The sequence below is a fragment of the Oncorhynchus mykiss genome, chromosome 12 (assembly GCF_057628025.1).
Source record: "Oncorhynchus mykiss isolate SJ-2025 chromosome 12, ASM5762802v1, whole genome shotgun sequence".
In the NCBI taxonomy this organism is placed as follows: Eukaryota; Metazoa; Chordata; class Actinopteri; order Salmoniformes; family Salmonidae; genus Oncorhynchus; species Oncorhynchus mykiss.
This window is the reverse complement of record NC_143033.1, coordinates 52,127,461-52,154,532: the sequence shown is the minus strand read 5'-3', so window position 1 is coordinate 52,154,532 and position 27,072 is coordinate 52,127,461. Positions and strand designations below refer to the sequence as shown.

General features: G+C 43.7%; 1 protein-coding gene across 1 annotated transcript; it reads left to right on the top strand.

Annotated features, from left to right (window-relative positions):
* Window positions 1-104: 104 nt before the first annotated feature.
* On the top strand, window positions 105-26,278 carry LOC110537741 (sodium- and chloride-dependent GABA transporter 2-like). The gene is made up of 14 exons (XM_021624098.3): window positions 105-456; window positions 770-904; window positions 1,318-1,458; window positions 2,305-2,392; window positions 2,531-2,663; window positions 9,354-9,488; window positions 11,590-11,693; window positions 12,154-12,278; window positions 17,878-17,990; window positions 18,244-18,381; window positions 20,207-20,309; window positions 20,449-20,549; window positions 21,636-21,806; window positions 22,274-26,278. Exons 1-14 carry the CDS (start codon window positions 261-263, stop codon window positions 22,427-22,429), a joined length of 1,839 nt encoding a protein of 612 aa, XP_021479773.2. The 5' UTR covers window positions 105-260; the 3' UTR covers window positions 22,430-26,278.
* Window positions 26,279-27,072: the final 794 nt, after the last annotated feature.

The following is a 27,072-nucleotide window of genomic DNA, read 5'->3' as shown; positions in this document are numbered from 1 at the left end:
ACACACACACACACAAACACATAAGAAACCACACTCCCTCAGCCCCCTCTCTCGCCACTGCTCTTTCGATCTGCCAGTTTCATTCATATGAGGAATTTTCCTCTAATTCCACCCTTGACCCTATTTAGGACAGGATTGGTGGGTTTGGTTTACACACATATCCTGTCTATATAGCCTTCCGACAGTGCCAACGTCAGCTACAACTTCTCAAATCCAAGGAAAACTTTACTTACGCATCCTAAAAAGTATCGAGTACCACCATGAACTACAACGAGAAGAAAGACCCCAAACTGCAAATGATGCCCAGCACAGCCAATGGCCAAGCAAAACTAAAGGAGCTGGAAGCGCGGGGAAACTGGGAGAGTAAAGCAGAGTATATTTTAACGGTGATGGGAGCTATAATTGGACCTGGAAACGTGTGGAGATTCCCTTACTTGTGTTACAAAAACGGAGGGGGTGAGTGAAAACGGTTGTCACCAGTTACCACAGCCACAAATTCATAACCCCACCTATTTCTACAATTTATCTTCTTAAAATCTAATGTTAAACCTAACCTAAGACCAAAAAGCACATTTTAGTTTCATGAGTTTTTATGGGAGCCCTAGCCAATTTGGACTTTGTGGCTGGGGTAACTAGTGGAAACCAGCAAAACTCTGATGTTGTCCAAACGTCGGTCATTGGATCGCATTAGAGCAATGCATTTGATACACTGTGCGTAATTGTGACATTTGCGCATATCTTGATTGACCTGATTTTTTGTGTCTGGCAGGTGTGTTCTTCATTCCATATGTTTTGTTCTTGGTGACGTGCGGGATCCCGCTATTCTTCCTGGAGACTTCTCTGGGACAATACACCAGCCAGGGAGGAATAACATGTTGGAGGAAGATATGTCCACTATTTGAGGGTAAACCTTTTTATGTTGGCGCATGGGGAAACATCAAATACTTATTTTCTAGTTATCCTAACTATTCTTATTTTCTAGTTATCCTAACTATTCTTATTTTCTAGTTATCCTAACTATTCTGTCATTTATCCACAAAGGCCCATCGGTGCTCAAGAAAATGCCTAACGTATGCACAGGTTTCCCAAGTCAGGACCCCAATGAATGACGTACAACTTATTATATGCATTGTATGAACAGTAGAAAGTGTAGCACACGAACTACAGTGTTGGTTTTGGACAAGTTAAACCCTACATTTAATCTACTTGTACGTTTTATTAAATATATGTACCGCTACAACCATTTTGGGACAACTAAGATTTTCACAATCTGTATTAAAATGGTGCGGAGTGCTAAAACATGTTATTTTCCCACAGGTATGGGCTACGCCTGTAACCTTGTCATCTCATTCAGTGCCACCTCCTACATTGTGATCTTGGCATGGGCCTTTTTCTATCTCTTCTCCTCCTTCAGTGCAGAGCTACCCTGGGCAAGCTGCGGAAACTGGTGGAACACTGGTAAGAGACTCAAAGACTCAATCATGGACACTCTTACTGACAGTTGTGGCTGCTTTGCGTGATGTATTGTTGTCTCTATCTTCTTGCCCTTTGTGCTGTTGTCTGTGCCCAATAACGTTTGTTCTGCTACCATGTTGTGCTGCTACCATGTTGTATTGCTACCATGCTGTTGTCATGTTGTGTTGCTACCATGCTGTTGTCATGTGTTGCTGCCATGCTATGTTGTTGTCTTATAGGTCTCTCTTTATGTAGTGTTGTGTTGTCTCTCATGTCGTGATGTGTTTTTTGTCCTATATTTTTATTTCATTTATTTTTCTTTTCATTCCCAGCCCCCATCCCCACAGGAGGCATTTTGCCTTTTGGTAGGCCGACATTGTACATAAGAATTTGTTCTTAACTGACTTGCCTAGTTAAATAAAGGTGAAATAAAAATAAATAAAATAAAACAAGGCATGGGGAGGGGTCAAAGAGTTTGAGTTACCAGCGTACAACATTCATTAACAACAGAGAGGGGCCATAACTGGCAGTTAACCAAAGTGAATTAGGTGGACCATTCCTTTGTGATTATTACATTTGTTTATTAAAGTTTAAACTGTTGTACCCTGTTATTGTATTACACCATTTAAAAAAAAAATGTGTTATCTCATTACCATTAACTATTGCCAAAACGAGGATGGTTTAGTACCAGGCCTTAAAGTTTGTGAACTACATTTTTTTTTACCAAACTATATCTTGTAATACTATACCATGATATGGGGAGGTACACTGTAAGGAGGGTCAATCAAAAAGTTGAATTGTCAATTTCCAATGTGTGTTACATGTACCAAATCAACTTGTCTGCCCTAGACTCATGCATGGACGACAGCAAGCAGAATCGCAGCACCAACCTGACATCAAGACAGAATACCACACTACCAGTCATGGAGTTTTGGGAGTAAGCAGCCCCCCTTACTTTATGCATGTGACGTGTTGCGCAGGATTCCCTCCCTCTCTCTCTGCATCTCTCTCTCTCTCTCTCTCTCTCTCTCTCTCTCTCTCTCTCTCTCTCTCTCTCTCTCTCTCTCTCTCACAGACGCAGGGTGCTGAACATTTCCGGGGGGATCGAGGAGATGGGCAACATCAGATGGGAGCTGGCGCTGTGTCTCCTTCTCACCTGGGTCATCTGTTACTTCTGTGTCTGGAAGGGAATTAAGTCCACAGGCAAGGTGAAAATCAATTAATACTAACTGACCTCTATGAACATACCCACGTTATTTCCACAGTGGCATTGTGTGTGATATCCAGTATCACACTATTGTAACTACTACATCTACTGGTTAGAATGTTGTATGGTTATTTTTTATCTACGTTTTATCTACGTATTTTGTATGATGCAACTGATGTCCTTGAGTCCCCTGCTTGTACCTTCCCAGCAAACATGACCCAATTAGCCCCATGTGGGTATTATTTGGGCACGGGCTAGCCCACGCCAAGCCCACACCAACCCAATATGGGCTAGCCCACACCAACCGATACTGATTAGCCCACACCAATCCCACATCAGCCCAACATGGACCCTGTTCTTTTTATGAATGGCTCTGCCCTGGTGTGAGTGGTCAGCTCCACAATGACTGCCAAACACAAATGAAGGCATGGTGTTAGCATTAAAAGCACCAACCCTTAGTGTAGCAATCAATAAAAACATACGCCCTGATACACCGTTGTCTCTGCCGCCTTAGCCATATTGTCAATCTATCGTCAATGCGTTTACTCCTATTGATAGAGTTAATCTCACGATCTCGACAAAACAACTTTTGTTAAGCCGGGATCATGAGAAAATGATCTTGTGATCTCGATAAAACAGCTTTAATGTCGTGATCATGAAATAAATAATCTCGACATGACAAGGGATTTTGCATTTTGTAAATAAGGCATTTCTGTTTAAAATTTTTTTTAAACATTTGCAAATATGTCTAAAATCCTGTTTATGCTTTGTTATTATGGGGTATTGTGTGTAGATTAATACATTTGATCCATTTTAGAATAAGGCTGTAATGTAACAAAAAATTGAAAAAGTCAAGGGGTCTGAATACTTTCGGAATGCACTGTATGTCCTCTCTGGACTTCTGTATGGGAATAAAATACTAAAATACTTAATACAAAGCCCAGCTAGAAGAGGGGCTCATTGGAAGATTTGGGGGCATGGTTTGCAAGTAATTATTTTTGTGCAACCGTAACAGAGTGTGTTGTTCCAGTTTGTGTTCTGTTGTGTGAAGCCCAATTTTTTTGTGCATGTGACATATGAGAAACGAAACAGTTTCTTTTGTAAAACATATATGTATGATGTTAACAACTTGTTTGTCTTTCGGAGTTCAATGTATCTCGTTCCCTAAAAAATACCTTCAAGAATTGAAAAGTATGCCATTCATGCATTGAACTAAATTGTAATAAATAAACACATTCCTTTTAAATAGCAAAGGCGCATCGGCACAATGTGGGCAGCCTAAAAGGCCAATATGTTTGCTGGGTTTTAACTCACCCTTTAAGTCACTGACAAAACCATATCACCTCAACGTTAAAGATCCTGAGATTTGTTGTTGAGCCTTTTTTTCTTCTGGAAAATGTATTCTGTGAGCTATACAGTACATTTTGTACTGATTTCTTGGCACAGCATTGTACATATCCGTAAGTTTATCTATATTAGTGCACATTATAACTTGTTGTCTTACTCAATGACTTCACTCTGACTGCATATAGTCTCCACCAATTCTGTCATGTACTGTCATGTTGTGTCTTGTTTCTGTCCTTTCCCTTCACCCTGTCTCCCTCTGCTGGTCGTTGTTAGGTTACCTTTTCTCCCCCTCTTTCCCCCAGCTGTGCCTTGTCTCCTCCTAACTACCTCGTCACCCCTTTTCCCACCTGTTCCCTTTTTCCCTCTGATTAGGTCCCTATATCTCTCTCTGTTTCTGCTCCTGTCTTTGTCGGATTCTTGTTTGTTGTGTTTCATGCCTGAACCAGACTGTCGTCATGTTTGCTGTAACCTTGTCTTGTCCTGTCGGAATCTGCCGGTCCGTCTGAGCCTACCTATGTTTGGTAAGTAAAGAAGCTCTGTCTAAGTTAATTCGCTTTTGGGTCCTCATTCACGCACCGTAACAGAAGAATCCGACCAAGAATGGACCCAGCGACTTCGGATCCTCTCCACTCAGCCGTCGGGATCCAGGGAGCGATGCTAGGCAGACACGAGCAGGAAGTGTCTGCTGCTCGACATGCCGTTGAGACCCTGGCCACCCAAGTCTCCAACCTCACAGAACAGGTTCACCATCTCCGCCTCGATCCACCGGCCACTTCCAGGGCTTTCGAATCTCCGGAGCCCAGAATCAATAACCCGCCGTGTTACTCTGGGGAGCCCACTGAATGCCGCTCGTTCCTCACCCAGTGTGATATTGTGTTTTCTCTCCAGCCCAACACTTACTCCAGGAGCACTGCTCGTGTCGCCTACGTCATATCTCTCCTTATTGGACGGGCTCGTGAGTGGGGCACGGCAATCTGGGAGGCAAGGGCTGAGTGTACTAACCAGTATCAGGACTTTAAGGAGGAGATGATACAGGTTTTTGATCGATCTGTTTTTGGGGAGGAGGCTTCCAGGGCCCTGTCTTCCCTATGTCAAGGCAATCGATCCATAACAGACTACTCTATTGAGTTTCGCACTCTTGCTGTCTCCAGTGGCTGGAACGAGCCGGCCTTGCTCGCTCGTCTTCTGGAGGGTCTCCGCGCAGAGGTAAAGGATGAGATTCTCTCCCGGGAGGTTCCTTCCAGCGTGGATTCCTTGATTGAACTCGCTATTCGCATTGAGCGACGGGTTGATCTTCGTCACCGAGCTCGTGGAAAGGAGCTCGCGCTCTCCGTCGCCCCCCTCTCCGCATCACTACCATCTTCCTCTGCCGGCTCGGGTGCTGAGCCCATGCAGCTGGGAGGTATCCGCATCTCGACTAAGGAGAGGGAACGGAGAATCACCAACCGCCTCTGTCTCTATTGCGGTTCCGCTGGTCATTTTGTCACTTCATGTCCAGTAAAAGGCCAGAGCTCGTCAGTAAGCGGAGGGCTACTGGTGAGCGCTACTACTCCTGTCTCTCCTTCAAGATCCTGCACTACCTTGTCGGTCCATCTACGCTGGACCGGTTCGTCAGCTTCCTGCAGTGCCTTAATAGACTCTGGGGCGGAGGGCTGTTTTATGGACGAGACCTGGGCTCGGGAACATGACATTCCTCTCAGACAGTTAAAGGAGCCCACGGCCTTGTTCGCCCTGGATGGTAGTCCTCTCCCCAGGATTCAGCGTGAGACGCTACCTTTAACCCTCACTGTTTCTGGTAATCATAGTGAAACCATTTCTTTTTTAATTTTTCGTTCACCTTTTACACCTGTTGTTTTGGGCCATCCCTGGCTAGTTTGTCATAATCCTTCCATTAATTGGTCTAGTAATTCTATCCTCTCCTGGAACGTCTCTTGTCATGTGAAATGTTTAATGTCTGCTATCCCTCCTGTTTCCTCTGTCTCTTCTTCACAGGAGGAGCCTGGTGATTTGACAGGGGTGCCGGAGGAATATCACGATCTGCGCACGGTGTTCAGTCGGTCCAGGGCCACCTCTCTTCCTCCACACCGGTCGTATGATTGTAGTATTGATCTCCTTCCGGGAACCACCCCCCCCCCCGGGGTAGACTATACTCTCTGTCGGCTCCCGAACGTAAGGCTCTCGAAGATTATTTGTCTGTAGCTCTTGACGCCGGTACCATAGTCCCCTCCTCCTCTCCCGCCGGAGCGGGGTTTTTTTTTGTCAAGAAGAAGGACGGGTCTCTGCGCCCCTGCATAGATTATCGAGGGCTGAATGACATAACAGTGAAGAATCGTTATCCGCTTCCTCTTATGTCTTCAGCCTTCGAGATCCTGCAGGGAGCCAGGTTTTTCACTAAGTTGGACCTTCGTAACGCTTACCATCTCGTGCGCATCAGGGAGGGGGACGAGTGGAAGACGGCGTTTAACACTCCGTTAGGGCACTTTGAATACCGGGTTCTTCCTTTCGGCCTCGCTAACGCTCCAGCTGTCTTTCAGGCATTAGTCAATGATGTCCTGAGAGACATGCTGAACATCTTTGTTTTCGTTTACCTTGACGATATCCTGATTTTTTCACCGTCACTCCAGATTCATGTTCAGCACGTTCGACGTGTCCTCCAGCGCCTTTTAGAGAATTGTCTTTTTGTGAAGGCTGAGAAGTGCACTTTTCATGCCTCCTCCGTCACATTTCTCGGTTCTGTTATTTCCGCTGAAGGCATTAAGATGGATCCCGCTAAGGTCCAAGCTGTCATTGATTGGCCCGTCCCTAAGTCACGCGTCGAGCTGCAGCGCTTTCTCGGCTTCGCGAACTTCTATCGTCGTTTCATCCGTAATTTCGGTCAGGTGGCAGCTCCTCTCACAGCCCTTACTTCTGTCAAGACGTGCTTTAAGTGGTCCGTTTCCGCCCAGGGAGCTTTTGATCTCCTCAAGAATCGTTTTACATCCGCTCCTATCCTTGTTACACCTGACGTCTCTAGACAGTTCGTTGTCGAGGTTGACGCGTCAGAGGTGGGCGTGGGAGCCATTCTTTCTCAGCGCTCCCTCTCTGACGACAAGGTCCACCCATGCGCGTATTTTTCTCATCGCCTGTCGCCGTCGGAACGTAACTATGATGTGGGTAACCGCGAACTGCTCGCCATCCGGTTAGCCCTAGGCGAATGGCGACAGTGGTTGGAGGGGGCGACCGTTCCTTTTGTCGTTTGGACTGACCATAGGAACCTTGAGTACATCCGTTCTGCCAAACGACTTAATGCGCGTCAGGCGCGTTGGGCGCTGTTTTTCGCTCGTTTCGAGTTCGTGATTTCTTATCGTCCGGGCTCTAAGAACACCAAGCCTGATGCTTTGTCTCGTCTCTTCAGTTCTTCAGTAGCCTCCACTGACCCCGAGGGGATTCTCCCTGAGGGGCGTGTTGTCGGGTTGACTGTCTGGGGAATTGAGAGGCAGGTAAAACAAGCGCTCACTCACACTCCGTCGCCGCGCGCTTGTCCTAGGAACCTTCTTTTCGTTCCCGTTCCTACTCGTCTGGCCGTTCTTCAGTGGGCTCACTCTGCCAAGTTAGCCGGCCACCCTGGCGTTCGGGGTACGCTTGCTTCCATTCGCCAGCGTTTTTGGTGGCCCACCCGGGAGCATGACACGCGTCGTTTCGTGGCTGCTTGTTCGGTCTGCGCGCAGACTAAGTCCGGTAACTCTCCTCCTGCCGGCCGTCTCAGGCCGCTTCCTATTCCCTCTCGACCGTGGTCTCACATCGCCTTAGATTTTGTCACCGGACTGCCTTCGTCAGCGGGGAAGACTGTTATTCTTACGGTTGTCGATAGGTTCTCTAAGGCGGCTCATTTCATTCCCCTTGCTAAGCTTCCTTCTGCTAAAGAGACGGCACAAATCATCATCGAGAATGTTTTCAGAATTCATGGCCTCCCGTCAGACGTCGTTTCGGACAGAGGTCCGCAATTCACGTCTCAATTTTGGAGGGAGTTTTGCCGTTTGATTGGGGCTTCCGTCAGTCTCTCTTCCGGCTTTCACCCCCAGTCTAACGGTCAAGCAGAACGGGCCAATCAGACTATTGGTCGCATCTTACGCAGTCTTTCTTTTCGTAACCCTGCGTCTTGGTCAGAACAGCTCCCCTGGGCAGAATACGCCCACAACTCGCTTCCTTCGTCTGCGACCGGGCTATCTCCTTTTCAGAGTAGCCTCGGGTACCAGCCTCCGCTGTTCTCATCTCAGTTCGCCGAGTCCAGCGTCCCCTCCGCTCAGGCTTTTGTCCAACGTTGCGAGCGCACCTGGAAGAGGGTCAGGTCTGCACTTTGCCGTTATAGGACGCAGACTGTGAGGGCTGCTAATAAGCGTAGAACTAAGAGTCCTAGATATTGTCGCGGTCAGAGAGTTTGGCTCTCCACTCAGAACCTTCCCCTTAAGACGGCTTCTCGCAAGTTGACCCCGCGGTTCATTGGTCCGTTCCGTATTTCTCGGGTCATTAATCCTGTCGCAGTTCGACTTCTTCTTCCGCGATACCTTCGTCGCGTCCACCCGGTCTTCCATGTCTCCTGCATCAAGCCCGTCCTTCGCGCCCCCGCTCGTCTCCCCCCCCCCCCCCCATCCTTGTCGAGGGCGCACCCATCTACAGGGTCCGTAGAATTTTGGACATGCGTCCTCGGGGCCGTGGTCACCAGTACCTCGTAGATTGGGAGGGGTACGGTCCTGAGGAGAGGAGTTGGGTTCCCTCTCGGGACGTGCTGGACCGTGCGCTGATCGAGGATTTCCTCCGTTGCCGCCAGGTTTCCTCCTCGAGTGCGCCAGGAGGCGCTCGGTGAGTGGGGGGGTACTGTCATGTACTGTCATGTTGTGTCTTGTTTCTGTCCTTTCCCTTCACCCTGTCTCCCTCTGCTGGTCGTTGTTAGGTTACCTTTTCTCCCCCTCTTTCCCCCAGCTGTGCCTTGTCTCCTCCTAACTACCTCGTCACCCCTTTTCCCACCTGTTCCCTTTTTCCCTCTGATTAGGTCCCTATATCTCTCTCTGTTTCTGCTCCTGTCTTTGTCGGATTCTTGTTTGTTGTGTTTCATGCCTGAACCAGACTGTCGTCATGTTTGCTGTAACCTTGTCTTGTCCTGTCGGAATCTGCCGGTCCGTCTGAGCCTACCTATGTTTGGTAATTAAAGAAGCTCTGTCTAAGTTAATTCGCTTTTGGGTCCTCATTCACGCACCGTAACAAATTCAATATGACCATAACTCCTTCTACAAACTGACAGGGTTGTGTAGATTACAATTATTATTACAATTATTATTACAATTATTTCTGTTATCTCTCCTGTCAGGCTGCTTACTTTACGGCCACATTCCCATATGCCATGCTCCTGGTCCTGCTGGTCCGCGGTGTCACTCTGCCTGGAGCCATAGACGGCATCATCTTTTACATTTACCCTGACATCTCCCGCCTCACAGACCCACAGGTAGACCAACAGTACATGGCTTGACACACACGCACACAGAAACACACACACCATCATTATAATCATCATCATCACCGGCGATCACTCGGGTCGAGTATGATTGTTCTTCTGGTGGATCCTGCTTGTGGGTCTTCAGATGGCTGAATATGCCAATCCGGGAGCCGCACATTTTGGTGCTGTGTGGGCAAGGTTGAGTAGTGGTGGTGGATGGTGGTTGGGCCTTCTTGATGGAAATGTTCGTCTTTCGAAGTTGCCGCTTGTCATAAGCTGCACTGCGAAGATCTTCATAAGTGCTTCACCCTCATGGAGAGTTTTCCTCCATTGTCGACCTGTCTTTTTACAGTGTGCTCTCAACTGGAATATGTCTTGATGTTTTGATGTTATCCTCGTACCGCTTATTTTGTCCGCCCGGGGAACTCTTCCCTTAGTTTAGTTGTGAGTACAGCACCTGTTTCTGGAGGCAGGAGTTGGGCATCCTAACAAAATGGTCAGTCCATCTGAGCTGGTTTTGGGTGGTGGTGATGCTCTTCATGTTCGGGCCACCTCCAGGAAACTGATGTTTGTGCGCTTGTCTTGAGAATGCTCCACTGGCACAGCTTAGATGGTGGCGTATTAAGTGTTGTGTCAGTGTTGTTTCCTGGTAGTTGCTGGTTGAAAATACAACACATACTACACAGGACCTTCTGATGCCTGTTTGAATGGGCATCAGTTTCGGTTTGCATGGTGATGGTTAACAGACCAATAACAAAGAGGGTTCCATACGTCTATGCAAATAACATATCGTATTAAGTTCCCCCTTTTGTAAGGTCTTTACAGTGGTTGCTTCTTGCATTTGCCACGCAGTGAAAAGTCATGTCCATGGTGACTTTGTTGGGTGAAAGCCACACTGACATTCTGGGAGAATTTCTTCTGACAGGGAAAGGAGTCAGTTGCCCAGTATGCGGGAAAGTGTTTTTCTGGTGGTGGACATGAGGGAGATGCCTCCCTCATGTCCACCAAAAAATTGTGATGATTAGGGTGTCCCTGAGTTCTGCAGGGATTTCCTCCTTGTCCTTGATCTTAAAGAGCAAGGCATGTACTGTATGTGATCTAGGAGATCTGGCACGCCTTCCTTTAGGATTTCCACTGGAATCCTATCAGGACCAGTGGCCTTGTTGTCCCTCATCTTCCTGATGGCATCTTGCAACTCCTGCAGGCTGGGTAGTTATCCTATGTCCTCCTTTGTGCTTCACTCTCAACTGCCCTCTCAACCGTTGTCTTTCTGTTGAGGAGCTCTTTGAAGTAGTCTTTCCAATGGGATTGGATGGATTCGTCATCCTTTAGCAACTTTGGCCCACCTTTGGAGCGGATTGGGTTTAGGCCGCGGTAACTGTTAAGTTCATGTTTTAAGTATCCCAATATTTCTATTTACGGGGCTATCACTCAGTCAAGAGTGCGCATGCACAGGAAGTCTAGTCGTTGATGGACTTAGCCTCGAGTGTAATGGCGACCTTTGATGGTGTTCATACGGTGTAGTAAACTTTGTTAAACTGGAACCTTGTCGTTGTGTCATTTCGAGTTAACAGTAACTGGGTCCACATACCACCTTCATGGAGTCGAAAAAGCCTCCGGAATCTCCCGAGTCTGCTAGTTGCTGGATCTCCAGTGCCTTTCCTGTCCATTTGTTCTTTAGTTCCCTTACCCGGTGTTCTTTAGTTCCTTCTTCCCCCTGGCGTGAGTTTCTCTTCTGGTTAAGCAGTTGATGTCGTTGTGCCAGGCGCAGGATGTTCTCCGCTTGGTGTTAATGAGCTGTTCAATTTCTGAGTCCTTCTTCATCATTAGGGTGTTCTTACAGGTGTTGAGGATGGTGGACTTGATCATGCTCCACTGTGTTTCAGTATCCTCATATTCTTTGGGCAGTTTTGCACTGAGAACAGACTGGAGGTGTTGCCGTTTGGTGGCGTCACCCAGACTTTCGATGTCAAGCCTTTGCCGGCTCAGCGCGCGCACACACACACACACACACACACACACACACACACACAAACAAACAAACAAACAAGAATCATAATATCTCCATGAATTGAATGTTATGTGTAATATGCTATTCATCCCATCTAAGGTGTGGATGGATGCAGGCACACAGATTTTCTTCTCCTATGCTATCAGCTTGGGCTTTCTCACATCCCTGGGCAGCTACAGCAGTTACAACAACGACTGCTACAAGTGAGTCACTGGCGTAGGGATGTATAGAGGACACACATGCCACAAACCTCACTTTTTTAGTATGGGCAGCACCATTGAAGTATTTCAGCATTTTAAAGTAGTCAACCGGGTGGGACTTCCTATGTGGGATCACAGGTCAGTAGGAGGGATCAGCCAATGATTTATACTCCTGAGCAAACATTCCTGCACTACAGGTGGCAGTAAATCACCAACCTTAAAGCTGCCCATGCTCTCACAGAAGCAATACATACAAAGATAAGGAGTGTGCCCTCTTTCCAACTCTATGGTCTCCGGAGTGTCAGTGAAACCCACCCCCAGTCTGACTGCTTGACACTGACTAAAAATAAATACTGCAGATTTATAGGATTAAGAGACTTTGGGAATCACTCGCAAGTTATAAAGTATCTCCAGGCCAAAGATAGATCACTATTTCTCATGTAATTTGTTTTTTTCCCCCCAGGGACTGTTTTTACCTGTGTCTTCTAAACAGTGGCACCAGCATCGTGTCAGGCTTCGCAATCTTCTCTGTTTTGGGCTTCATGACCTATGAACAGGGGGTGTCCATTGAAGAGGTGGCTGAGTCAGGTAAACGTTGATACTGTAACAGACAAGAGAGATGGATTTTACCATTAGAATGTTTGACATTATTCCATAGAAGATCATAATGCCGTAAAAGCCAAAGGTCACAGATGGTTCACACCAAATTCATCCACAATGACTGTGAAAACTTCTTATAGTAAGTAATCTTCTTTAAATATTTTTTTTATATTTGGTTTCTATATGTGACCGACCACCTCGATTTGGTCTTATGTAGCAACATTTGAAATGGTTGGAATCTCAGAGTTACAAAATGGCATATCATACACAACAGTTGAGGAACAATGGGAAAGTAATTCTGCTTTGAAAGTAGATTGATTTGTAACCCCACTTTTGAGAAAATGTCTCTTGAATATTTTGGGACACCTACTGGAGAGCTCTTATTTGTCTACACCTATTCAGCATCGTTCACACCCTCTTAAGCCTTAGCCCCACCCATCTCTTTAAGGATTCACATGTCAGGCCATGTGCTAAACAGAGTGAGTAAAGTAGTGTAGTAAACAACCAAAGATTTCAAGACTAAAAGTGGTGAAAGAGCCTACAATAAGGAAAAACTCCAGGTAAAAATGCACTTTATCTAGTCCTTGGCCTATATCCTAATCTGACTTTGGTGCAGGTCATGTTGTTCTTCACATTACCGTTTCTAGTAAACACACACTATATCAAATAAAATCAACGTTTATTTGTCACATGCACAGGATACAGAAGGTATAAACGGTACAGTGAAATTGTTACTTGCATATATGCATTGTGGCAATATCAAAAATAGAGAGTGTCCAGATAAAAATATTGTTTAAATATTTTATCATCGTTAGATGATGCTTGATGTGTCATAAATAATTGCTATAGGCACCCCCCAGCCACATCTAGCTAACTGGATGGGACACTTTTGTCTAGACACATACACATGTTCATGAAATACAATAGATGGCCGTAATCAACCCCAGACACACCTGGCTAACTTGATGGGTCATGTAGCTAGCTCGCTAGCTAGCGAAAGAATAAACCATAATCCCAACCCATACTACTAGATATACTGATTGTCATAGATAACCACCATGCATGAAATGCTGTGGTATGAATCTGTAAGTAGCTAAAGCTAACCAACTAGGTCCAATGTTAGCTAGCTAGCTAACATTAGGCTATAACTAGCAATGCCAATGGATTTCTGAGATACAAATAAAATGACTACACAGATCATACACGTAACTTTAGCTAGCGAGCCAGCGAGCTATGTTCGCTAGTTAGTGAACAGTATGCTTTAACTTGCAATTAGAGTGACTTTCTGGCAAAATTAGGCTCGTAATTAAATCATTTTATTTGTATTTACAGATGGCATTCAGGTTTGTTATTAAGGCACATGAAAGTTCACATGTTCCAAAAGGTAGTTCTGCCAAAAAACGCATTTTGATAAATAATAAAAAATAATTATGTTCAAATGCCTCTCCTGTGAAGTAGTGACGTGTGACATATGCCTAGCTTCCTGAAACGGGTCACATGTGTGTGTAACGGTTTTCCTCCTCTTCTGAGGAGGAATAGGAAGGATCGGACCAATATGCAGCGTGGTACGTGTCCATGTTAATATTTATTTAAACTGAACACAAAAACAAAATAACAAGAGAAGGAACGAAAACGAAACAGTTCTGTCTGGCAGACAACTACCCACAAATCATAGTGGGAAATCAGGCTGCCTAAGTATGGTTCTCAATCAGAGACAACCATAAACAGCTGCCTCTGATTGGGAACCATACCAGGCCAAACACAGAAATACAAAAACATAGAACAACACATAGAATGCCCACCCCAACTCACGCCCTGACCAAACTAAAATAGAGACATAAAAAAGGAACTGAGGTCAGGACGTGACATTTTGTCTGTTTACTGAGCCATTTGTGTAACAAATTGGACATACAGTATATAATTTCTGAGGATAATACATCCGCAATACAGTTAACAAAAACATGTGTCCATTTGTGTGTGCCCATTAGAGTTAAATATTTTCCGTAATTTTACAAATGTTCCATCCCGAGAATAAATCACTTTTCTCCAAGGTATTTCCCCCGAAAACCGGAAGTGTAATTCAAAAGCATTATAAAGCATATGCAGTGCCTTCTGAAAAAATTCAGACACCTTGACTTTTTCCACATTTTGTATTGTTACAGCCTTTTTCTAAAATGGATTCAGACCCTTTGCTATGAGACTCGAAATTGAGCTAAGGTGCATCCTGCTTCCATTGATCATCCTTGAGATGTTTCCACAACTTCATTGGAGTCCTCCTGTGGTAAATTCAATTTACTGGATATGATTTAGAAAGGCACACGCCTGTCTATATAAGGTCTCTTAGTTGACAGTGCATGTCAGAGCAAAAACTAAGCCATGACGTCAAAGGAATTGTCCGTAGAGCTCCGAGACAGGATTGTGTCGAGGCAGAGGTCTGGAGAAGGGTACCAAAACGTTTCTGCATCCATTGAAGGTCCCCAAGAACACAGTGGCCTCCATCATTCTTAAATGGAAGAAGTTTGGAACCACCAAGACTCTTCCAAGAGCTGGACGCCCATCCAAACTGAGCAATCGGGGGAGAAGTGCCTTGGTCAGGTAGGTGACCAAGAACCCAATCGTCACTTTGACAGAGCTCTAGAATTCCTCCGTGGAGATGGGAGAACCTTCCAGAAGGACAACCATCTCTCTAGCTACCAACCAGGCCTTTATGGTAGAGTGGCCAGACAGAAGCCACTCCTCAGTAAATGGCACATGACAGCCCCCTTTTAGTTTGCCAAAAGGCACCTAAAGACTCTCAGACCATGAGAAACAAGATTCTCTGGTCTGATGAAACCAAGATTGAACTCTTTGGCCTGAATGCCAAGTACCGCGTCTGGAGGAAACCTGGCACCATCCCTACGATGAATCATGGTGGTGGCAGCATCATGCTGGGGGGATGTTTTTCAGCGGCAGGGACTGGGAGCCTAGTCAGGATTCAGGCAAAGATGGAGCAAAGTACAGAGAGATCCTTAATGAAAACCTGCTCCAGAGTGCTCAGGACCTCAGACGAAGATTCACCTTCCAGCATGACAACGATACTAAGCACACAGCCAAGACAATGCAGGAGTGGCTTTGGGACAAGTCTCTGAATGTCCTTGAGTGGCCCAGCCAGAGCCCGGACTTGAACCCGATCAAACATCTCTGGAGAGACCTGAAAATAGCTGTGCAGTGACGCTCCACATCCAACCTGACAGAGCTTGAGAGGAACCGCAGAGAAGAATGGGAGAAACTCCCTAAATACAGGTATGCCAAGCTTTTAGGGTCATACCCAATAACACTCAAGGCTGTAATCACTGCCAAATATGCCTCAAAGTAGAGAGTAAAGGGTCTGAATACATATGTAAATGAAACTCCAACAGGCTCGAGAGGTGAAGGTTGAGTCGTCCTCCGAAACATGACCCGCAAAACCACACTTCTTAACACCTGCCTGCTTAACCCAGACACCAAATGTGTCGGAGGAAACACTGTTCACCTGATGACCTAAGTAAGCCTGCAGGCACCCTGCCCGAAACAAGGAGTCTCTAGAACATGATGAACCAAGTAAACCCCTCCAGCCATACCCTCCCCTAACCCGGATGATGCTGGGCAAATTGTGCGCCGCCCTATGGGACTCCCGATCACGGCCGGTTGTGATACAGCCCGAGATCGAGCCAGGGTCTGTAGTGACGCCTCTAGCACTGCGATGCAGTGCCTTAGACCGCTGCACCATTCGGGAGCCCTTTGATTGGAGCTTTGATCAAACATTTTATCCTGATGCTACCTGAGCCTGATGAGCCATATATTAAATACATTTTATGAGCCCTACATTAAAGACATTTCATGAGCCCAAGCCCAAAAAAAGCCCAAATGATTGTGCCATTATCCAATACATACTGTATATGTTATATTGGCTAGTGCACATTAAGCCCAGAAAAAAAAAACATTAAAAAAAACATAAAAGCCCATAGATGGAGCTAGTAGCTCTCTTGGTTAAAAACATTTAACAAGCTCCAGTTGGCTGATCATTTTTAGTGTGAACTGTATTACTGTACTGTGTTATACTGTATTATATGGACTGGAATTACACACCTCGTTTAAAACCATTAAAAATAAATTACAAGTATAGGCTAGCAAATGTGATTTTAATTTTGAACTATAATGGGGCCTATTTGTGTAATTGACTCATATACACCTTTCATAATATTTCCTCCAATGTTATTAGCCGACCTCCTTTTTCTCTCTCTAGTGTTGCTTCATGCCTTCCTTGCTTTCAACAGTTAAATGAAATATGTTTTGTTCTTATCTGCATAATTCTAGTGACATCCTTGAATAATATAGGACTAGGATGAGATGCAGAAGGTTTTCACTTCTCTTCACAAAGATTGAATGGTTATGGGTCTGAATAAACAACTGTTATTATAGCCTACCGCCATCGCGGGTTCCCTCTTCTTTCAAACTACCTGAGAGTTCTATTGGCTGCTGTATTTAACATTCAGCAAACAAGAGCTTGCGTCCCTCTTCGAATATTCAAGAAATGCAAAAAAAAAGAAAGAATGTCCAGCAAGCTATTCTAGTCTAGCTTTTCCTGCATGGGACTCAAAGAGCTAAGGAGCATTTTTTAAGGAGAGGCCAGCGGAGCACAGGTGCGTGCGTATTGTGCCAGAGACAGAGGCTATACATTAGAAGTTTATGTCACACCCTGGCCATAGAGAGGCTTTTATTCTCTATTTTTGTGTGACTATGGTGGGCATTCTAGTTTCTTTATTTCTATGTTTTCTGTTTCTATGTTTTGGCAGGGTATGGTTCTCAATCAGGGACAGCTGTCTATCCTTGTCTCTGATTGGGAATCATACTTAGGCAGCCCTTTTTCCACCTTAGTTGTGGGTAGTTGACTTTGTTAGTAGCCTGTATAGCCCTAGTAAGCTTCACGTTAGTTTTTGTTGTTTCTTGTTGGCGACATTCATAATAAAGAGAAATGTATGCTCACCACGCTGCACCTTGGTCCAGTCATTTCCCTGATGACGTTCGTGACAGCTTATTATGCATTATATTACTGTATCATAGGCTACCTGTCAAAAGAATAAAAGTTACCATGATGAGATGATGCATTGTGAACTGCGTTCCACACTGAGATAGGCTGTCTGTACCCAACCTGAGCGTTGATGATTCATCATGCATTAAGCAGAGAGAAGGCCGTAGAGAAGCCAGATTTATATTTGAACAGTTCAATTTCACGTCATGCTGTTCATATAAATAATTATAATTTACCAGTTTCTCGCAGTTATTTTTCCCGGAAGAAGGAAATGGTTTTGGGTGGTTAATATCTGTAAATCTTGGCAACCGGGTTCCCGCCATTCATCCCTAGTGAGCATGCCTAATTTCATATGTACAGTATGTGTGTACGTTGCATGTACATGCTGGGCGAGACCAGCCACGGGTGAGGTCAGGTTTAGGCCATGTGTTCAGTCAGTGTGTGCAGTTATGTGTAGTCAGCGTGCACTGTAGTGACACAAATTGGACAGTGTGCAGTGATTGAGTGTACTCAGTCAGTGTTCCTATCTTTGTACAGGTCCTGGGCTGGCATTTATTGTGTACCCTCGAGCAGTAGCCATGATGCCCATGTCTCAGATCTGGTCTGCCTGTTTCTTCATCATGATCATCCTTCTGGGTCTGGATAGCCAGGTAAGTGTCCCTCTTTCTCCCATGCATACTGAAGCTTTTTGTCAATTGTCATAGTCAACTGTTTGTCAAACATGGCTTAACAGGTCTGGGCTTAAATTCCGTTTCAATTCAGGAATGAAGTCAACTCCAATTGTACTTTATTTCTATTTGTTTACATTTTAAGGAGAAAATATAAGTTTGTCTTTAATTGAAATGGAATTGACCATAAAGAACAAACTCAAACTATCCATCTAATCTCGCTCTCCTTCTCTAGTTTGTTGGTCTGGAGTGTTTGATGACATCTGTTGTGGATCTGTTCCCTACCTATCTGCGACGTGAGTTCAGGAGAGAGCTGCTGTTGCTGGCTATCTGCACAATATGCTTCATACTTGGGCTTGCCCTGGTCACAGAGGTAAGAGACCAATGCATCACCCATACTGTTAGTCTATGACTAGTGCCCGGTGTTTTACCAGGGGTCGTATTCATAAAGCGTCTCAGAGAAAGAGTGCTGATCTAGGGATCATAAACTGATCCAAGATACAGGCCCTTGACTGGTCATGTTCCTGAACATGCCCAAACTGTATTCATACACCCACACATGTTGTTTGTTGGTATATAAGGTTTGGGAGTAGTGACTATAAGTGTGTATAAGTACAATGCAGTCGCTAAGTATTCAAGTCCCTTGCCTTGTTCCACATTTTGTTATGTTACCTTATTCTAAAATGTATTACATTTATTTTTTTCCCCTCATCAATCTACACACAATACCCCATAGTGACAAAGCAAAAACAGGTTTAGAAATGTTACATATTAATTCTAAATAAAAAAAAACTGAAATATCACATTTACATACAGTAAGTATTCAGACACTTTACTCAGTACTTTGTTGAAGCACCTTTGGCAGCGATTACAGCCTTGAGTCTTCTTGGGTATGACGCTACAAGCTTGGACACCTGTATTTGGGGAGTTTCTCACATTCTTCTCTGCAGATCCTCACAAGCTCTGTCAGGTTGGATGTGGAGCATTGCTGCACAGCTATTTTCAGTGCTTCAGAGATATTCAAAGTCCAGGCTCTGGCTTGGCCACTCAAGGACATTTGGAGACCTTTCCGGAAGCCACTCCTGCATTGTCTTGGCTTTGTGCTTAGGGTCGTTGTCCTGTTGGAAGGTGAACCTTCCCCCTAGTCTGAGGACCTGAGCGCTCTGGAGCAGGTTTACATCAAAGGAACTCTGTACTTTGCTCTGTTCATCTTTCCCTCGATCCTGACTAGGCTCCCACTCCTTGCCGCTGAAAAACTTCTCCACAGCATGATGCTGCCACCACCATGCTTGACCGTAGGGATGGTGCCAGGTTTCCTCCAGATGTGACGCTTGGCATTCAGGCCAAAGAGTTCAATCTTGGTTTCATCAGACCAGAGAATCTTGTTTCTCATGGTCTGAGAGTCCTTTACGTGCCTTTTGGCAAACTCCAAGCAGGCTGTCATGTGCCTTTTTACTGAGGAGTAGCTTCCGTCTAGCCACTCTACCATAAAGGCCTGATTGGTGGAGTGCTGCAGAGAAGGTTGTCCTTCTGGAAGGTTCTGGAACTCTGGAGCTCTGGAGCTCTCACCCAATTGCTCAGTTAGGCCGGGCGGGCAGCTCTAGAAAGTGTCTTGGTGGTTCCAAGCTTGTTCCATTTAAGAATGATGGAGGCCATTGTGTTCTTTGGGACTTTCAATACTCCAGAAGTGTGTTGGTACCCTTCCCAGATCTGTGCTTTGAAACAATCCTTTCTCGAAGCTCTACGGACAACCTTCGACCTCATGGCTTAGTTTTTGCACTGTCAACTGTGGGACCTTATATAGACAGGTGTGTGCCTTTCCAAATCATGTCCAATCAATTCAATTTACAACAGGTGGACCCCAATCAAGTTGTAGAAACATCTCAAGGATGATCAATGGAAACAGGATGCACCTGAGCTCAATTTCGAGTCTCATAGCAAAGGGTCTGAATCCTTATGTAAATAATATATTTTTGTTTTTATTTGAATAAATTAGCAAAAATGTCTAAAAACCTGTTTTCACTATCATTATGTGGTATTGTGTGTAGATTAATGAGGATTTTTCTTTATTTAATACATTTTAGAATAAAGCTGTAACGTAACAAAATGTGTAAAAAAAAAATTAAAAAACATTGGGTATGTTGAAGTGTTGTGTTTGGTGTGGGTAAAGTCATGACAAGGTTTTGTTTTTACTCCAGGGAGGAATGTACCTGCTTCAGCTGCTAGACCACCATGTGTGCAGTGGAACCACCCTGCTACTGCTGGCCATTTGTCAGTCTGTCTGCATCGCCTGGGTCTATGGTGAGTCGTACACTGCCTATAGGTCATAGCAACGTACTCACTTTAGAATAACGGCATCTGTCTGAAGGCAATAGGGAATTCAACCAATGGTGACATGGTGATTTGTGACTTTTTGTGACGTGCCCCCCTTGAACTATAGGTGCTGAACGTTTCTATGGTAACATCAGTGATATGATTGGCTACAGACCTCTGCCTTTGATGAAGTACTGCTGGCTCTACATCACTCCTACAGTGTGCACAGTAAGGATTCAGTAATCAAAAGGCTAATATTAGTACTATGCATGCAAGTATCACTTCTTATTTTTATAAGAAACGTTAATGTGTTGGTAATTCCAAATTGTATGCCTTGTCAACTGTCGTTGAAATTCAACACCAGGGACAGCTGAAGTCAATATTAAATGAATAATTATGTATTGTCAGCAAGCTGGAGAGGTTCCAACAAACGTAGTGCACCATAGTACAGGTCGGTCAGGAGCTCTGTCGGGGCAGTCCCATTGGTTCTCCTATATACTGCTTACACAGACACGTTATATTAGCATGATTTACAATATCCTTTATTTATCTCTAATTCATCAAACATTTACTTGGATCCACTTCAATTTTGGACACTGTTCCACGTAATGGAAACAGATGATTGTTTTAGATGACATAACCTTCTTACTTAAATCACTGGTGCTACCCAAACTATAGAATTGAGTAATAATAATTTGAAATGGTTAAAAAGAATGTCTCTTATTCAATTATTCATACAGCACACAGCGCTGACACGCACACTTACCCCACCAGACATGCCGCCAGGGGTCTTTTCACAGTCTCCAGGTCCAGAACAAATTCAACGTACAGTATTATAGAGAGCCATGAGTGCATGAAACTCCCTTCAATCTTATATAGCGCAAGGGATCAGAAAACCTGGTTTCAAAAAACAGAGTAACACCTCGCAGCACAATGCCTCTCCCCCATGTGACCTACTTGTGTGTATGTACTGACATGTATGTGTAGCTGATAGATTCACACACACACACACACTACATGTTAATGTTTTTAAATGTATGTAAATTGTAAAGTCTTTTGTCTGTAATGTCTTTTTCGTTACGTGTCGGACCCCGGTAAGACTAGCTGTCTCCATTGGCGTCGGCTAATGGGGATCCCAATCAAAACACCGTCTCACTGTCTTGTCTCGCTTTCTGTACACCTCACTCTCTGTGTTTCTCTTTCTGCTTCTCTCTCTGACACGCACACGGTCTTGCCTCATGTCAGATCTCTATGTTGAGAGCGTGAGTGTTAATTTTGTTTTGTAATGAGTTACTTTTCTCTCCCAAACCATAGGCTACCTTCATCTTCTCCATAGTCAAGTACTCACCATTGAAGTTCAGCAACACATATGTTTATCCTGTCTGGGCTAACATCATTGGCTGGTTCATTGCCACTATCTCCCTCTCCTTCATCCCGCTATGGATGGTCTACAAAATGGCCAACAGCAATGGAACCCTGCGCCAGGTGAGCTCAAGTCAATACATTTCAACATCTTTAGACAGGCTTGTCTTGTCTAGTTTAGGTTAGACTAGTTTATAGTCCCATACTTTCACATGCGCTCCTATTATGATCCTGCAAGATAATTTTCCTGCTGTGAGAAGCAGGGTCAAATTAAGATCCAAATCTGTAACAGAACAGAACTTAAACCAGTTGGATATGTCAGTAATAGTGATTCGTCAAGCTACACAAATATGACACAAACATATTGGGGCTGTCAATTAAATTCTTAACACATACATTGTTTCTTATCATGGAGTATAAATAATTGTAATCAACAACTTGAAACTTATGGAAACACAGAATACGTTGTCAGTTGGGTCTGCTATTTCAGATCCTCAATTTAAGTTGTTTTCTTTTCTCCCATCTGTATGAGCTATTTGTCACCAGTCTCATGTTCGACAATATCAGTTTACTGTCTTTATACTTCTCAGCGATTCTCTGTGCTCTGTCGGCCTGTAGACGACCTCCCCGTGAACCACACATGCAGAACAGATGGCCCTCTTCATCTGGCGACCTCTGACGTCGTGAGCTCCAACATGGAGCTGAAGCCTCTCTCCTTCACAGCGGGAGATAAGGACGCACTGTGAACTCTCAGAGAGATGTAAATCTTGAGTCCATTGGCGGTGCCAATGTATAATGTATTGCACATGCAAAAAAATACATGTTTGTTTGTGCTTAGTCTTTACATCGGCAGTGGCGCCATCCAGAAACAGCCACCCACTTGACCCACACATGCATTGTTGGATTTTAGTTTGACGTTTGTCTATACAGAGTGATGTGGAGAACACAGACTCAGAGTCATGTATAGCATCTCTGAATGCAGCCTTTACCTGCACTGCAATGCATCAATGGGACATTGTGCTCCTTTTGTAACCTGGTTCCAAATCTGTTAGTGCTCTTGTTAACTCCATTGCTGTCATTTTCATGCCAACAATTCCATTAGGCATGAGAGCAGAAACAGACTGGCACACAGGCAACCCATTTTGTGGAACAAATTAAGCAAGGCAACTATAGATGTGTGTGTGGGAAATGATGGTTTGAAAATCAGAATTGACCTCATATATATCTAGGTGGATTAGATTATATGAAAAAACATTATCTGGGTTTACTCAGCACATATGACATCGGAAAACTGAAATATCAGACTTTACAGTAGCACTTCCTCTTCATTTAGTTTTGACCTCTTCTATTTTCTCTTTGTTTATCTGTGTGCACACAAGTGTATGTCAATGCATGGGTGATTGCCTGTGCATGTGTAAATGTTTGTGTGTATGTGCTGCAGATTAAATGGATGCTAAAATTTTAATATTCTGTATGTACAGTGGGGCAAAAAGTATTTAGTCAGCCACCAATTGTGCAAGTTCTCCCACTTAAAAAGATGAGAGAGGCCTGTAATTTTCATCATAGGTACACTTCAACTATGACAGACAAAATGAGAAAATAAATCCAGAAAATCACATTGTAGGATTTTTAATGAATTTATTTGCAAATTATGGTGGAAATTAGTATTTGGTCACCTACAAACAAGCAAGATTTCTGGCTCTCACAGACCTGTAACTTCTTCTTTAAAACCTCTTGATATTCCCCATCCCGGATCCGGGAGCGTAATCATCGCCTGACAATAATTAGCATAATGCAACGGACATAAATATCCCTAGAAAATATTAATATTCATGAAAATCACAAATGAAACATATTGAGACACAGCTTAGCCTTTTGTTAATCACCCTGTCATCTCAGATTTTCAAAATATGCTTTACAGCCAAAGCTAGACAAGCATTTGTGTAAGTTTATTGATAGCCTAGCATAGCATTATGCCTTGCTAGCAGCAGGCAACCTTGTCACAAATCAGAAAAGCAATCAAATTAAATCATTTACCTTTGATGAACTTCGGATGTTTTCACTCACGAGACTCCCAGGTAGATAGCCAAAGTTCATTTTTTCCCAAAATATTATTTTTGTAGGCGAAATAGCTCCGTTTGTTCTGAAATTACAGTCACGAAAACGGCGAAAAATATTCCAAATTAGCTCCATAATATCAACAGAAACATGGCAAACGTTGTTTATAATCCATCCTCAAGGTGTTTTTCTAATATCTATTTGATAATATATCCGTTGGGACAATTCGTTTTTCATTAGGACCGATTGGAGTAATGGCTACCTCTGTATTTTAAGCGAGAATCTCTCTCGGAGCCACCATGTGACCACTTACGCAATGTGGCCGCCTACGGCTATTCTTCAACATATATGCGTAAAACTACAAGACAATGCTGTAGACACCTTGGGGATTATGTAGAAAGCGTAAGCTGGTTCATAGCATACTCACAGTTCAATAGGGACTCCTAGGGCACTTCCTGGTTTGGATTTTTCTCAGGCTTTCGCCTGCAACATCAGTTCTGTTATACTCACAGACAATATCTTTACAGTTTTGGAAATGTTAGTGTTTTCTATCCAAAGCTGTCAATTATATGCATATTCTAGCATCTTGTCCTGACAAAATATCCCATTTAAAACGGGAACGTTTTTTTTTTCAAAAATGAAAATACTGCCCCCTAGTACCAAGAGGCTCCTCTGTCCTCCACTCGTTACCTGTATTAATGGCACCTGTTTGAACTTGTATAAAAGTATAAAAGACACCTGTCCACAACCTCAAACAGTCACACTCCAAACTCTACTATGGCCAAGACCAAATAACTGTCAAAGGTCACCAGAAACAAAATTGTAGACCTGCACCAGGCTGGGAAGACTGAATCTGCAATAGGTAAGCAGCTTGGTTTGAAGAAATCAACTGTGGGAGCAATTATTAGGAAATGGAAGACATACAAGACCAGTGATAATCTCCCTCGCCAGGGACTCAAATCCTGCAGTGCCAGACGTGTTCCCCTGCTTAAGCCAGTACATGTCCAGGCCCGTCTGAAGTTTGCTAGAGAGCATTTGGATGATCCAGAAGAAGATTGGGAGAATGTCATATGGTCAGATGAAACCAAAATATAACTTTTTGGTAAAAACTCAACTTGTCGTGTTTGGAGGAAAAAGAATGCTGAGTTGCATCCAAAGAACACCATACTTACTGTGAAGCATGGGGGTAGAAACATCATGCGTTGGGGCTGTTTTTCTGCAAAGGGACCAGGACGACTGATCCGTGTAAAGGAAAGAATGAATGGGGCCAGGTATTGTGAGATTTTGAGTGAAAACCTCCTTCCATCAGCAAGGGCATTGAAGATGAAACGTGTCCAGATCTCAACCCCATAGAAAATCTTTGGAGGGAGTTGAAAGTCTGTGTTGCCCAGAAACAGCCCCAAAACATCACTGCTCTAGAGGAGATCTACATGGAGGAATGGGCCAAAATACCAGCAACAGTGTGTGAAAACCTTGTGAAGACAGAGAAAACGTTTGACCTCAGTCATTGCCAACAAAGGGTATATAATAAAGTATTGAGATAAACTTTTGTTATTGACCAAATACTTATTTTCCACCATAATTTGCAAATAAATTCATTAAAAATCCTACAATGTGATTTTCAGGATTTTTTTTTTTCAGGATTTTTGTCCGTCATAGTTGAAGTGTACCTATGATGAAAATTACAGGCCTCTCTCATCTTTTTAAGTGGGAGAACTTGCACAATTAGTGGCTGACTAAATACCTTTTTGCCCCACTGTATAGAGGAATAGTGATTCGTGGGTCAAATATTTTATTACTCTGTCTTCTACAATGTATTTGTATTTTAAATGTATAACGCGGATCAATGTTTGTCAAATCAATCATGTAAACTACTCTATGGACTACCCGCTAACAATATAATGCTCGACGATTACTGTATAAAACAAAATGCCACTCAATTCAAATGTCAGCTTAGTATTGTTGACATCTTGTCCTGCTTCACTGCACAAACACTTGAAAGTTGCTTTTGTGTGATTCAGTGAGTCCCTCCCCCAGATTGCCAGCTGAGGCCAAGGAGAGTAACAATGGGGAAATGTGCAGGAATGTGTAGGTAAACTGAGGGGAGAATCCATCCTGGCTCCAGTCTCAGTCAGAGAGCATCTTCTCCTGAACTCCTGTCCGTGGGCCTGCACTCATTTATTGGCAACTAAAACCAGGGAAGAAATAAGAGTCAAGTTCTGTGCATTTCATTTTTTGTAATCTCTCATTTACCCATTATATTATCTAATTATCTTATCACTTTATACCATTTTCCCTTTATTATGTACTGATCAGCTGATAGGTTGTTTTTCCATCTGACTAATGCTGTTAACATACAACAGATGTTATTGCTCAAGTTTTCTCTGTACCCTTCTGCTTTAAAGCACCATCAATGTACTCTACTTGTATTTGAATACTTTTGTTTTGGTTATTATATCTCAATATGTCAATTATTGATTCTGTTGTTATTATATGGATTATTAGGTCTTCATTTCAATAAAATTGTTATAAAAAGTGATGAGATATTGTCTTTTGTCATTACAGATAATGATTTTCAACCTTTTTTTCGATGTAATTGTCCATACTATGGCATAGGTTGATGGGAACTTACCTCATTTATTGCCCACAAATACAGGCCATGCAGCGTGTAAGGTCCTAGCGTCCTCCTCTCCATTCTGCAAAAGGTTGTACCACAGCACCGCTGAACCCTATAGCAGATTACACAGGTAACAATGAGTTCACGGATATACCTCAATCCAGATCTAAAAGCACTACATGTTTTACTGGCTTAGTGCAGAGATGCACATCTCCAGTGCTCATTAAGGACCACCTATAGCGTATGAGACTGATTTCTACCTGAGAAACTAGGTACATGCACTCTCCTGCCAATCAGTAGCATTAATCAACCAGTTCAGTGCCAGGGAAAACCATAAAGCGGCAGAACTGCGGGCCTGAGTTCTGCATCGCTGGCTTTTGGACAATGCACATGGACACCTGTAGTGTTTAACATTACTGTCACTAATGTTGTGACTTTACTGATGACTGTTATTCATCGAATCAACTAACTACGTTGAATTGTTACCCGATTAAATTAATCACGTAACAATTAACTCATTAGGAATTGGGGCACCATGAGAGCGGTTGTTTAAAGAGTTACCATCTTTAACCATCACATCCATAAAACAGTCAATGTATTAATCATAACCTCTTATCATATTATCATTCTGAACAGTCACAACCTACATTATCTGCAAAAACCCCAGCCTTACTTATGATTCAGTACTACAAAAATTGGTTTATTTATTTATTT

Coding starts and splice junctions, on each gene's coding strand:
- LOC110537741 (XM_021624098.3), top strand. CDS start 261: ATGAACTACAACGAGAAGAAAGACCCCAAACTGCAAATGATGCCCAGC. Junction 17,991..18,243: donor TTCTGGGTCTGGATAGCCAG/GTAAGTGTCCCT, acceptor CTCCTTCTCTAG/TTTGTTGGTCTGGAGTGTTT. Junction 20,550..21,635: donor TCACTCCTACAGTGTGCACA/GTAAGGATTCAG, acceptor CCCAAACCATAG/GCTACCTTCATCTTCTCCAT.